The 12,613-nt window shown below is 58.3% G+C and overlaps 1 protein-coding gene across 28 annotated transcripts in view; it reads left to right on the top strand.

Annotated features, from left to right (window-relative positions):
* Positions 1 to 12,613, top strand: part of LOC105486660 (Rho GTPase activating protein 22) — a 210,764-nt gene that overhangs the window by 194,825 nt on the left and 3,326 nt on the right. For 15 of the 28 annotated variants that reach the window (XM_071069936.1, XM_071069937.1, XM_011749646.3 and 12 more), the window contains 5 exons: positions 1,913 to 2,120; positions 6,623 to 6,755; positions 7,602 to 7,675; positions 8,326 to 8,447; positions 10,905 to 11,781. In XM_071069936.1, the coding sequence (XP_070926037.1) occupies positions 1,913 to 2,120; positions 6,623 to 6,755; positions 7,602 to 7,675; positions 8,326 to 8,447; positions 10,905 to 11,781 (1,414 nt within the window). The other 13 variants (XR_011607907.1, XR_011607906.1, XR_011607908.1 and 10 more) reach the window with 10 other exon arrangements.

Below are 12,613 nucleotides of genomic sequence, written 5' to 3'. Positions count from 1 at the left end.
TGGCATCTTGCCCCTGGAACACCCCACAAGCCACCCTGCAGGGAAGGTCTCTGCACAGTGGGTGTGAATAATGTCAGGCACTCCAAAGAGTCAGGCACTCACCTTGTAAAGCTTAGGGGCTGGCAGAAGTCTGTTTCTCCTGTTACTGTGCCGTGGTGTAGACAGCTTTATGGATCTCAACTCCTTCCCTTCTTTGCCTGGGCTGCCAGGAACCTCTATGCCTAGTGATGTATTTAGTTTTCATAGATTTTCTCAGAAGTTCCTCTGCCTCCTTCCTCTCTCCCTCTATTCCTCATTTGGTGTCTTGTCATGTATTGTTTTAGATCATTCTGTCTCTGATTTCTTTTCGCTAATGTTATTTAAGAGTAGCATGTAGAAAAGTATACAAGTCGTAAGTGTAGAGTTCAGTGAATTTTCTCAAGAGGAACATAACTGGGTAAGCAGTGCCAGGGGAGAGTCACAGCATTACCAGATCCCCAGAAGCCTTTGAATCCCTTCCAGTCACAGACCTACCAAGGTAACCATGTCCCGGCCTAACAGCACAGATGGGTTTGGCCTAGCTTTAACTTTACATAAATGGAGTCATGCAGTGTGCACTCTGGGGTTTAGGCTTCTTTTGTTTCTGATGATGTTTTTGTTTTCTAATTTTTAAAAACTTTCATAAAATACACCTAGCATAAAATTTCCTGTCTTCATCATTTTTAAAGCACACAGTTCAGCAGCATTACATTCATTCGAATTACCTTGCAGCCATCAGCACATCCATCTCCAGAACGCTTTCCATCTTGCAAAGCTGAGACTCTGTGCCCGTTCAATTCTAACTTGACATCTCCCCTGTCCCCAGCCCCTTGCAGCTGCCATTCTACTTTCTGTCTCTGTGAATTTGACTACTCCAGGTTCTTCATGTAAGAGGAATCACACAGTATTTGTCCTTTTGTGAATGCTTTACTTCACATAATGTTCTCCAGGTTCACCCATGTTGTAGCACGTGTCTGAATTTCCCTCCTTTTTAAGGCTGAATCAAGTTCTACTGTATGCAAATACCACGTCTTGGTTCTCCATTCATTGATGGACACATGGCTTGCTTCCACGGTTCAGCTACTGTGAATGATGCTGCTGTGAACATGGGTGTGCAAGTATCTCTTTGAGACCTTGCTTTTAATTCTTTTAGGTATATACCCAGGGGAGGGATTACTGGTAATTCTGGTTTTAATTTTTTGAGCAACTGCCGTGCTGTTTTCCACAGCAACTGCACCATCTTGTCATCCTGCCAGCAGTGCACAAGGAAGGGTTCCAGTTTCTCCACATCTTCGCCAACACTTGTTACTATGTGATCTTTTGACAGTAGCCATCCTAGTGGGTGTGAGGTGGTATCAGATAGTGGTTTGGATTTGCATCTTCCTGATGATGATTGATGCTGAGTCATGACTATGGTTGTCGCATTACTATGTCATCTGTCTTGTCCAGTGAGCTGTGCCTCATTTATTCTCCTTGCTGCACTATGTTCCATGGTAAGAACAGAACACAGGAGATCTGCTGTTGATAAGCATTGGATGGCTTCTTATTTGGAATGACTGCAAAACCAATCAATGACACGCATAATGCACGCTCCCGGGGGCCATTTGCTCCTGGCTTGGGCAAGCTCCACGGGCCAGGTCACACCACCAGCTCACTGCTCCCTCCTGCTGTCTGTCCACAGGCAGCCCAGGGCCCAGCCTCCTGGTGTGTGTCCTCCCAGCGTGTGTCTGGGCGACCAGGGCCCAGCCTCCTGGTATGCATCCTCCCAGTGTGTAATTTGGTTCCTGAAGAGGAGCCACCTTTAGCCCTAACAGTGCCCCTGCCCTCCATTGTCCTGAGCACCCAACACTGAGCTGGGTGGTGGAGGGTGTGACTAGCTCCTCTCTATGCTCAGGGATCTTTGGGCAGCGCCTGGAGGACACAGTCCACCACGAGCGGAAGTATGGCCCCCGCCTGGCGCCCCTACTGGTGGAGCAGTGTGTGGACTTCATCCGGGAGCGCGGGCTCACTGAGGAGGGGCTGTTCCGCATGCCGGGCCAGGCCAACCTGGTGAGGGACCTGCAGGATTCCTTCGACTGTGGGGAGAAGCCACTGTTTGACAGGTGAGCTTGTGATTGGGGGTAAGATGGAGCCACTTGTCTATTCCTCCTGCAGGCTCCTACCCAGGACACCAGCTCCAGTGGGCAGGGGTGGGCTGGCAACAGGATGGTAGGCCAGCCCTCCTAGTGGGCAGAGTGTAGGGCACACCCTCACTCTGCCAGCCTGAGGTCCTCTCTCAGGATGGATGCCTGCCACGCACAAGGCCAGCTCACATCCACACAGCCTGCCTCCCCTGCACATGCTAATAAACCTGACCCAGGCCGGAGGAAAAGGACCTCTGCTGGCTGCCATGTGAGGACAGACTGGGTGCAGCTGTATCCGGGACCCCAGGCCTTCTGTGGAGTCTGTCTCTTGGCCGTGCTTCCTCCGGTGACCTACCCCCAGGCTCTATCGATGGCAAGATGGCACAGCAGCTCGGGTCCCCTCCTCCTGGGTTCTGGGGACAGGAGAGCGAGTCTCCTCCATCTGTCCTGGGGCCATGTCCATCCTACCCATCATGGGGGCTTACCCAGACCCTGGATGCCCCTGGGTGGAGCCAACTCTACCCCCAGTCCAGGGCTGTTTGGGGACTCTGTTTCCCCCGACAGTGCCCCACCCATTATGGGGCAGTTTTTCATAGAGTTCTTCTTACATCAAGAAAACCTACCCTCTATGGGGCTTCTGCCCTTTCTTCTTGGATCTGCCCCAGGATGGGCCCACCAGGACCCACAGGCAGCCCTGGCCTCCCAGGGCTTCTCCTCTAGGGGCAGAACACGCAGCCCCTCAGCTCTTTCCCAGACCCATCACTGCAGCCAGGGGAGGGTGTCGGTTCCTCTCCTTAAATGTGGAGTCCAGGATTGACCATGTTCCCTAGCAGTACTCCACCCAGGGAGGTACGGGGGACCCTTCCTCTGGAGCTTTGTGAAGCTCCATCCCAGTGTTGACGCTCAGTGAGCTTGTGGTCCATTCTGAACCTCAGCCAGCCAGGCCTCTTCCATCTTGTGTCTCAGCGTTAGGATTGCAGATTGCTTCAAATAATGTCACCTGGGTAAGGCCTGGGAACCAGGACTTTTGGAAGCTCCCCAGGATCAGATGCTCTGCCCTAGTGCCTGATGCTACCTGAGGGGCTTCTGAAGACACAGATCAGATCTTGCCACTCCCCTACTCAAACTCTGCTGGGGCCCCCTGGAGTGGCACAGGCCGTCTGCACCTCACCTCCCCTGCCGAGCTTCTCCCATCCTGCTGGGCGGGTCTCCACCTGGGCCCACCTGCTCTCCCAAGGTGGGTTCCTGGCATGCTCAGCCTCCTTTCTGCACCTGGCCTACCTGCTGAAGCTCCCTTGAGAGGCAACTGGGCACCCCAGGGTGAGTTCCATGCAGACCTGACTCTCTGTCTCCCAGCAGCCTGGGGCAACCTTCCCTGTGTCTTCGGGGCCCTCTCCTGTCTGCCTTCTCCCTCTCTGGCTGCTTCTACCCTGCTTCCGGAATTGTGTCTGGAGGGCCATCTCCATGGTGGGCATGTTGGCCTTGTCCCTCCACCCCCATCTCAGCAGTGGCCCCCATATTGCCACGGTGGCCCTGGGCTTTGGTTTCCTCTCCCTTTAGAAACTCCTCCGAGGGTATCTGAGGCCATCCTTCCCACTTTCCACCATTTCCATGGCAGCTCCTCTGGCTCTGCAGCTGTACCCAGAGAGGGGCCCTCCCCACCCACTCCCGATGGAGGCTCCCCTTCCCACCCAACCCCAGCAGAGGGTCCCCCTCCCTACCCACCCCTAACAGAGGGTCCCCTCCTCACCCACTTCCAACAGAGGGTCCCCCCCCACCCACCCCCAACAGAGGGTCCCCTCCTCACCCACTTCCAACAGAGTCCCGGGATGGAGCTCTGTCCCCAAGGCCATGGCCTGCCCGCCTCCCGGGGTGTTGGCTGCTAGCCTGGCCCCTTCCCCACGAAGCCCCTCCTCACCTACCTGCTCATCTCTATAAGAAGGTCCCCTTTAGCCCCAGGTCCTGGGCTTCTCTTCTGCTAAAGCCTCACCAGGCCTGGAAGCCTCAGTGGCTGGAGCTGGCCCATACTTGCCCCTTCCCAGCACGGTGTCCCCTGGGCACTGGGCTGTCCGTCTCCCAGGCTGCCGCCCCGCTGCTGAGCTGTGAGGATGGCCTCTTGTGAGCCGGAGCCCAGGGCTGCATGGACTCCTGGCTGCCAGACTCTTCTTACTCCCTCAGCTCCTATCCTTTGAGTGAGGGACTGCTGGGAGGCCTAGGGGTGGAGGGGCACCCACATGCATTAGAAATTCTAAGGGGTCTTGACAGATAATAAGTAAACACCAGGGACACCAGTCCTGGGCCTAGTGGTCGGGAACCTCCCGGGGTGCTGCAGATGGCAGGACTGGGCTGCTCAGGGAGGAGCCCTGTGGACACCCAGGTGCAGTTAAGCAGGCGGCCTGGCTTGGGGGCAGGTCGAGGAAGTGGTGCTGGGTGATGAGAAATGGACTCTAGGGGAGTGAGGCAAGTCGGGGCCAGGCTGGAAGCATGGCGTGTTCTGCATAGATGCTGGTGTTGGTGTGGGCAGGGGGGTTCCCTGGGTACAGAGAGGTGATGAGGAACCTGCAGATTGAGGGTCGCCTTGCTGTGGGTGGCACTGACCATCAGGGCCGGTTTGCCCCTAGGGCAGGCACCCCGTCCCCTGACCAGCTGCTGCCCTCTCTGCCCCACCCCTGCCCCCAACCTCCGCCTGCACTAACGTGACCGCATGCTGGGAGGCCCACAGGCTGGGGAGGCACACACAGGGCCGCAGGCTGTATAGAATTCTCCTTGGGTCTTGTTGGAGGGAGGAAGGGGACAGCAGTTTAGGGAAAAGTCTCAAGAAAAGGCCTGGCGACAGCTGTTGGAGGAAAGGCACTGCAGTGGGGAAGGAGGAAGGGAGGGAGGGGCGAGGAAAGGAAGTAAGAGCTCAGGTGCTGAGCGGATGGGGGGTCAGACAGGGCCAAGCAGCAGGACCCTTCAGGGCAGGGATGCAGCCGGACAGGTCTGCAGAGGAGGGGTGGCACCGTGTCCACTCAGCCGGGGCAGAAACGCTCCGTGCCCCAGCTGCAGGAAAGGGGAAGACATGCGGGCTGGCTCCCAACCACACTTTCCTGCCTCCTGCCCCTCCCCCAGGGCAGCTGGCCAGGAACATGGCCCCGGAGAAGGCCGAGTAGGGTGTGGTAGCAACATGTCTTGCTGGAGAGGGAAGAGGGGTAGGGTGGGGGCTGACTGGACCCAGCCAAACCAAGAGTCACTGAGCCTCAGGAAAGGAGGGGCCCCAGGTATATGGATTTGGGGTGCATATGGATACATGGAACCCCAGAATCCCAAGTGTCAGGGCCAGAAGGTATTTATCTCAGTGAGCCTAGCCTGGGATCCATCAGGGGTCAGGTGATAGCATAATGGCACAGCCACAGTCTCCTGGCCCCGGGCTCATCTTTCCTGAGGGAAATGCAGTCCAGGGTTTAAGTCCATGGTCCTAGACAGGTAGATGAAAAACCTGGGGCCCGTATACGGCTTGGAGTGCAAGCTCAGAAGAGATGCCAAGGCTCTCGTTTAGGACCTGAACTGCAGACCCCACACAGGACCCAGGGAAGGACTGCGCCAGGCCCATTGTCACCACCATCCACAGCTGGTCTACTTCTGCGTTGGCAGCTCCAAGCCAGAGCAGGAGACTGAGGCCTGGAGTGGACTCCTGGGGCACTGGAGAGGAGGTGATGAGCTTAGAAGCCCAGGTGTCCCCACGGTGGACAGGAAGAGAGGAAAGGGCCTGACCTCCGACCTGCTCCTGCCGTTGGGATTCTGGGGAGTGGGATTCCCCGACAAGGAGCCAGCAGCCCTGCACTGTGGGCGCCTTTGATGCAGCTCCTCCCACTCCAGCCAAGGTCAAGTGCAGCGGAGAGTGCAAGCTCAGGCTGGGGGTTGGCAGCACCTATGGAGGGCCTGCAGGATAGCTGTTCCTACCGCAGAGCAGGCGGCTTCCACATCATCCTGCAGGGGACCTTGGGATGTCCACCAGGCCTGTGGGAGGGGCTCCCTGGCCCATGTCCCAGGGCCCTCCCCTGTGCAACCTGACCTGCATCACACTTGATTCCTCTGGCCCAGGGCAGCTGCTAGGGTGGAGCAGCTATGCCCTGCAGGGCCCTGTGGCTTTGCAGTCCCTGGAGTCCTACGCAGTCTACCCAGGACAGGAGCAGGTCCTGAATGGACTGACACAGACTCAGGGGTTCTGAGCAGGTGCCTAGGCATGATGGGTGGTCCCTGAGCTGGAGCTCCTGGCCATGGATACTTAGTCGCCCCTGCCCCAGCCCTGTCCACTGCTCCCAGAAGCAGCACTGGCCTTTCCTTGACCAAGGCAGCTGGCCGCAGATGCATCCCCCAGTGCGCCCAAGCATGCGTCTGAGACCAGAGGCTGCCCCTTGGCATCAGGGGTACCAGTCACCCCTGAAGTCCCCTGGCATCCCAGACCTCACACACCTGTCCTCTTCCCTTCCCGCCCCCAGCACAACAGACGTGCACACGGTGGCCTCCCTGCTGAAGCTCTACCTGCGGGAGCTCCCAGAGCCCGTGGTCCCCTTCGCCAGGTACGAGGACTTCCTCAGCTGCGCCCAGCTGCTCACCAAGGACGAGGGGGAGGTCAGTGGCTCCTGGGATAGCTCCTGGGAGATGGGCTGGCTGGGTGGTGGCCTGTAGACTCAGGACACAGACTCTGACTTTTCATGAATTTTTATGGCACATGGATGCTGTGGAGGCCTGCTCTGTGTTGGGGGTGTGGTGGAGGCCTGGAGCATCCTGCTCGGCTGGTGGAGGGGCCAGGCCATCCTGCTCAGGTCGGGGAGGGGCCGGGGCATCCTGCTGTCTGTCTGGAGCCATACCTGTCTGCAGCCTTGGTCCCTGGGAGGGGTGGGTCCGGGGTGCCCAGCTCTGGCTGCCACACCAGTAGGTGCTCACACTCCTCATACCCGACTCAGGCCACTCGGGCCTGTCATGGGCTCAGAAACAGGGAGGTCTTTTATTTATATCTTGCTTCCTTCCCAAAAGAATTTGAGCTGGTTCCCAGGACCGATGAGCCAGCCCTCCCGTTCCCACCCACGCAGGTGCTGGTTTGCAGCCCCAGGTGGCTCAGGGTCAGGGAAGGACCGTTTGCCTCCCCTGTGGCCCTGTGGGAGTTGAGGGCTCATTATCTGGCAAATATTTGTGTCTTGATAAGTGAGCTGAGTGCTGGCCCTGACATTCCTCCACTGGCCCCGTAGAGGCTCACCCCTCACTCCAGCTCCTTAGAAGCAAGTTAGCTTCCCAGGAGGTCACAGCTGGGCCCTGGCCACTCCTTGAAGGGAGGTGGAGGTGGTGGAGCCCTCTGGTCTGTTGGGGCTGGGCCGCCATAGCCCCCACCTCCCTTCTCCTTGCCCACCCCTCCTCGCAGTCAGAGAAGGATAAGGGGCCTCATTGCTGGTGTTTGAAATTCTGTTATTCATTCCTAAGGGCACTCTGGAGTTGGCTAAACAAGTGAGCAACCTTCCTCAGGCCAATTACAACCTGCTCAGATACATCTGCAAGTAAGTGGCGTGGCAGGAGGGGAACCACACTTGCCTGCACTGGCTCCACACTCCCCAGCCCCACAGCGAGACACATAACTCTTCCCTGTCAGAGGGGTGCCCGGGTCATTCCCCCACCCTGCACAGCCTCACCCAGCGTGGATGAAGCTGGGAGTGGAAAAATGCAGACCCTGAGTTCATGAAGCTTACAGTCCCATGGGAGCAGCTGGTTTTAAACAGCCCTGGGCACATAATACCCTCTGTCCCTCCTGGGTGCTTCTTGCTATCCTGTCCCCCTAGGCATCTGCCCCTTGACCCCCAACCCTTCATATATCCCCATCCTAGACACTGAGAAGGAGCATGCAGGGGCAGCGCTGACTAAGGTCTGGGACTTCCCAGAATTTGTGCACACTGCAGTGCGCAGCGTCATGTCCTCCTTTCACACAAATAGCGGTGGGCCCTTGTCCCAGTGAGCTTTGCTTCTGATGGCCCTCTCGGGCCCCAAGGGAAGCCTGCCCTCATTGAGCCTGGCAGAGGCAGGCTGCACCCAGTGGGCAAAAGCCCACAGGCAGCAGGGCTCGGCAGGGGTGCGGCGGGGCGTCCAGGCCCCTCACAGGAGACTGGGTGCCAGAACTTGCTTCTTTGATGACTGCTGCTTCCTCACTTTGCAGGTTTCTGGATGAAGTTCAGGCTTACTCAAATGTCAACAAGATGAGTGTCCAGAACCTGGCAACCGTTTTTGGACCTAACATTCTGCGGCCACAGGTAGAGGACCCAGTAACCATCATGGAAGGTAAGTGGGAGGTGTACCTGGTGGCCCTGGGTGCTGCCGGGGTCTGGGCTCATCTTGGTCCGGGGCAAGTCCTCGGAACCATCCCAGCCCAGGGCCAGGCCAGCAGGAGGGGTGGCTCAGGTGGCACATCTCCATCTCGGGGGACTTGGCAGGAGCTTCTGCAGACCTCACCCCGCCGACCCCCATGAGGTCCAGCTATAAGATAAAAAGGAACTTTGCCCTGAGATGGGCAGCAGCAAGTCACTGGGTGCAATTAGAATGGCCAGTGGTTTCTGTGGATGGAAGAGGCTGGAGGGATGGGAGAGGTCAGCACTCTTGCCCTTGAACACAGACATGTTTACTTTTCTTTTACAATTAAGCAATTGTCATAGGTTCCTGGATGTCAGCTTTGCAAACCCTGGAGGATTTATGATAAATAACAATAAGTGATTAAAAATAGCAGCAACAGGCTGGGCACGGTGGCTCATGCCTGTAATTCCAGCATTTTGGGAGGCCGAGACGGGCGGATCACGAGGTCAGGAGATCGAGACTATCCTGGCTAACACGGTGAAACCCTGTCTCTACTAAAAACACAAAAAAAATTAGCCGGGCGTAGTGGCGGGCACCTGTAGTCCCAGCTACTCAGGAGGCTGAGGCAGGAGAATGGCATGAACCCAGGAGGCGGAGCTTGCAGTTAGCTGAGATCGTGCCACTGCACTCCAGCCTGGGCGACTGAGCAAGACTCCATCTCAAAAAAAAAAAAAAAAAAAAAGCAGCAACAGCAGCTGCTTTCAGTAAGCTTCTACTAAGTGCCTTGTTTGTATCACCTCATTTCAGGCTTTACAACCAGCCTGTGCTGTGGTAATCGCCCCCTCTTTACAGATGAGGAAACTGAGGCCAGGAGAGGCGAGGGGACTCACCAGAGGCCAGTTAGCCAGACTTAGCAAAGGGCACAGGTGTAGGCTGCCATAGAAGAGGGAGCCCACCTCATAGGGCCCATGAAACACTGTCCCCAGTGGAGTATGCGTGAGAGGTGTGCTGCTCAGACAGGAAGCCCACAGCTGAGGTTGTTCTTGCCCTTATCCCATGTGGAGGGACATGGTGGAGTGCTTTTGCTGAAGTCCCCACTTTGGTCTGTCCTGGCTGGTCTCCCACCCCAGGGCCCCATGAGGCCAGGAAAACACAAGCTCCGACCTGCCTGGTGGTACAGATGCTTGAGGTGGAGGCCTGCCCTGCCTGCTTCATGGAGTTCCTGCCTCACCTATGTTCTTGGCCTCAGAATTCTTTCCTTGACGTCTTCCAGGATTCCTAGTCAACTTCAGTGGGAGAGTCCACCCCAGCACTCAGCCCTTCCTCCCACCTGGGGACCTCCTAGAGTCTGGCCTTTGTGGTGAGGGTGGTGGGAGGGAATGAGGCAACTGGGTAGATGCCAAGGTCCTTCCTACACTGCCCACCTCCACTGTGGGCCCCCACCCCACCACCATAGGAACTGAGTCCCCAGCACTGGGGCTGCATCTCAGGGGCCTTGGCCTAGAGACAGGGGATTGTGTGTGTGTGAGATTATATGTATGTGGGATTCTGGGGGATGCGCAGGGTGCACTATGTGTGTGATTGTATATGGGGGAATTTGGGGAGGGTGCATTCTGTGTGCAATTGTGTGTGGGGGGATTTTGGGGAGTGGGTGGGGTTCATTGTGTGATTGTGTATGGGGGGATTTGGGGAGGCTGGGTGGGGGATTTGTATGTTCACTTGTGTGTGTATGAGCTTTGGGGAACCTGGGCAGAGTGCACTGTGTGTGTCATTTATGTGTGTGGGATTTTGGGGAGTGGGCATTATATGTGCAATTGTGTGTTGGGAGATTTGGGGAGGCTGGGTGGGTGCATTGTTTGTCCAATTGTGTGTGTGTGTGAGACTTTGGGGGTGGATGGGGTGCATTGTATGTGTGATTGTGGGGGGATTTTAGGGGTGGGCGGGGTGCACTGTGTGTGCAATTGTATGTGTGCGCCCCCACACAGGAAAGATGGCTCTATTCCCTGTCCCAGAGCCCTATGCTCCCAGAGTGTGGACATTCAGGCATGGCCATTGTCAGCAGCACGGGGGTGACATGGGGCAGCCGAGACAGTTCTGGCATCTCAGGTCCCAAGTTCCAGTTCCAATCTGCCACCTGCTCACCCTGCAGCCCTGGTGCCTGCTTCCTCACCCCACCCCGGCTGGAGGTCGTGAGCGCAGGCACAGTGCTTCCTCCCTGGCTTGTGGCTCTGTGCCTGAGGAAGATGGTTCTGCGGCCCCATCCTGCTGTCCTGCCTGGAGTTGAAGGGTGTGTGGCTCTTTCTTCTGGGCGGATGAAGGCTCCCTTGAGGGGCAGCCTGGCTCTGGCTACAGGGCCAGCTCCCACGAAGCTGGGTCCCCATGACTGGCAGAGCGACCCTGGGCCGGGTGGCTGGCAGCAGGGCCCTTCTCCGCCTCTCTTTCCGGCAGGCACTTCCCTCGTCCAGCACCTGATGACTGTCCTTATCCGCAAACACGGCCAGCTCTTTACGGCACCGGCCCCGGAAGGGTCCACCTCCCCGCGCAGGGGCCCGCAATGTGCAGTGGGGTGGGGCTCCGAGGAGGTCACCAGAGACAGCCAGGGACAGCCCTGCGACCCCGGCCTGCCCGCGCACAGGACCTCTTCCCTGGACGGGGCGGCCGTGGCGGTGCTCTCCAGAACAGCCCCCACGGGACCGGGGAGCCGGTGCAGCCCTGGGAAGAAGGTGCAGACCCTGCCCAGTTGGAAGTCCTCCTTCCGTCAGCCGGGATCCCGATCGGGAAGCCCGAAGGGGGGCGGCTCGTCCCTGGAGGTGCCCATCATCTCCTCCGGCGGGAACTGGTTCATGAACGGGTTGTCCTCTCTGCGTGGCCACCGCCGGGCCTCATCGGGAGACCGGCTCAAGGACTCGGGATCCGTGCAGAGACTCTCCACTTACGACAATGTGCCCGCGCCGGGCCTGGTGCCCGGCATACCCAGCGTGGCCAGCATGGTGTGGTCCGGGGCCTCCAGCGAGTCGTCGGTGGGGGGCTCGCTCAGCAGCTGCACGGCCTGCCGCGCCAGCGACTCGTCCGCCCGCAGCTCCCTGCACACCGACTGGGCCCTGGAGCCGTCCCCGCTCCCCAGCAGCAGCGAGGACCCCAAGTCCCTGGACCTGGACCACAGCCTGGACGAGACGGGGACGGGTGCCAGCAACAGCGAGCCAAGCGAGCCAGGCAGCCCCACCCGAGAGCACGCGCGCCGCTCCGAGGCCTTACAGGGGCTGGTCACTGAGCTCAGGGCCGAGTTGTGCCGCCAGCGGACTGAGTACGAGAGGAGTGTGAAAAGGTAACGTGCTGCCCCGTGGAGCCTCCTGTAACGGGGTGGAGCCTGCAGGAAAGCTGTGCTCTTGGCACATGGGCGTCGGCCTCTGACTCCCCAGCCACTGGCCCTGGAAGCCAGCCTCAGAGAGGGGAATCCTAGCTCTGGGAAAGCCCTGGGACTGGCAGGCTTGGCACGCAGTCAGTCTGGCACGCAGTCAGTGCTGCAGAGGCCTGCTGACTCCATGTGAGTGGGAATGCCCGCCCAGCTCACCGGGGGCCTTTGCTACACAGGTGGGAACAGAGTCTGCGTGCAGTCTGCAGCCAGGGAGGAGGGGGCAGGACCCTGCAGGTCCCAGGCCTGTCCCAGTACAGGGGCCCATAGCCCGGATGCTGGGCGCCGGGAAGTGCTGAGGCCCCAGACCAGCCAGGCTAGAAGTGAGGACCCCTTCCTTGATGGGATCAGAATCCAGTTTCCCTGCTGAACCAAGTCCTTGTGCCCGCCCTTGTCACAGGATGGTTGTGCTGCACCCTGAGACTTGCAATCTCACTAACAGAGGGCCGGAGTTCCAGCCTCCCATGAGGACCGGGGTTCCCCTCTGCAGTGAGGAACCTCAGCTCCTGGAGGCCGGGTTCTCCAGTGCACTGGGTTTCCCTTAGCATTGCAGACTCCTTGGCCCCTCTCGCTGCAGGTCCCCATTAGTCGGCTGACCTGTTCACCTGGGTCCCACCCACTAGCAGGGAATTCCTTTTTCCATTAGAGGCAGTGGATGGAGGTAGAAGGCATTCCTGTTGCCCACTCCGAACCTGTGATTTCCACTGGGAGCTGGAATGGCAGCCATTGCCCTTTTGTTCTGCTG

The sequence above is a fragment of the Macaca nemestrina genome, chromosome 9 (genome assembly GCF_043159975.1).
Source record: "Macaca nemestrina isolate mMacNem1 chromosome 9, mMacNem.hap1, whole genome shotgun sequence".
NCBI lineage: Eukaryota > Metazoa > Chordata > Mammalia > Primates > Cercopithecidae > Macaca > Macaca nemestrina.
Note: the sequence above shows the minus strand (reverse complement) of the source record. Positions and strands in the feature narration are given on the sequence as shown.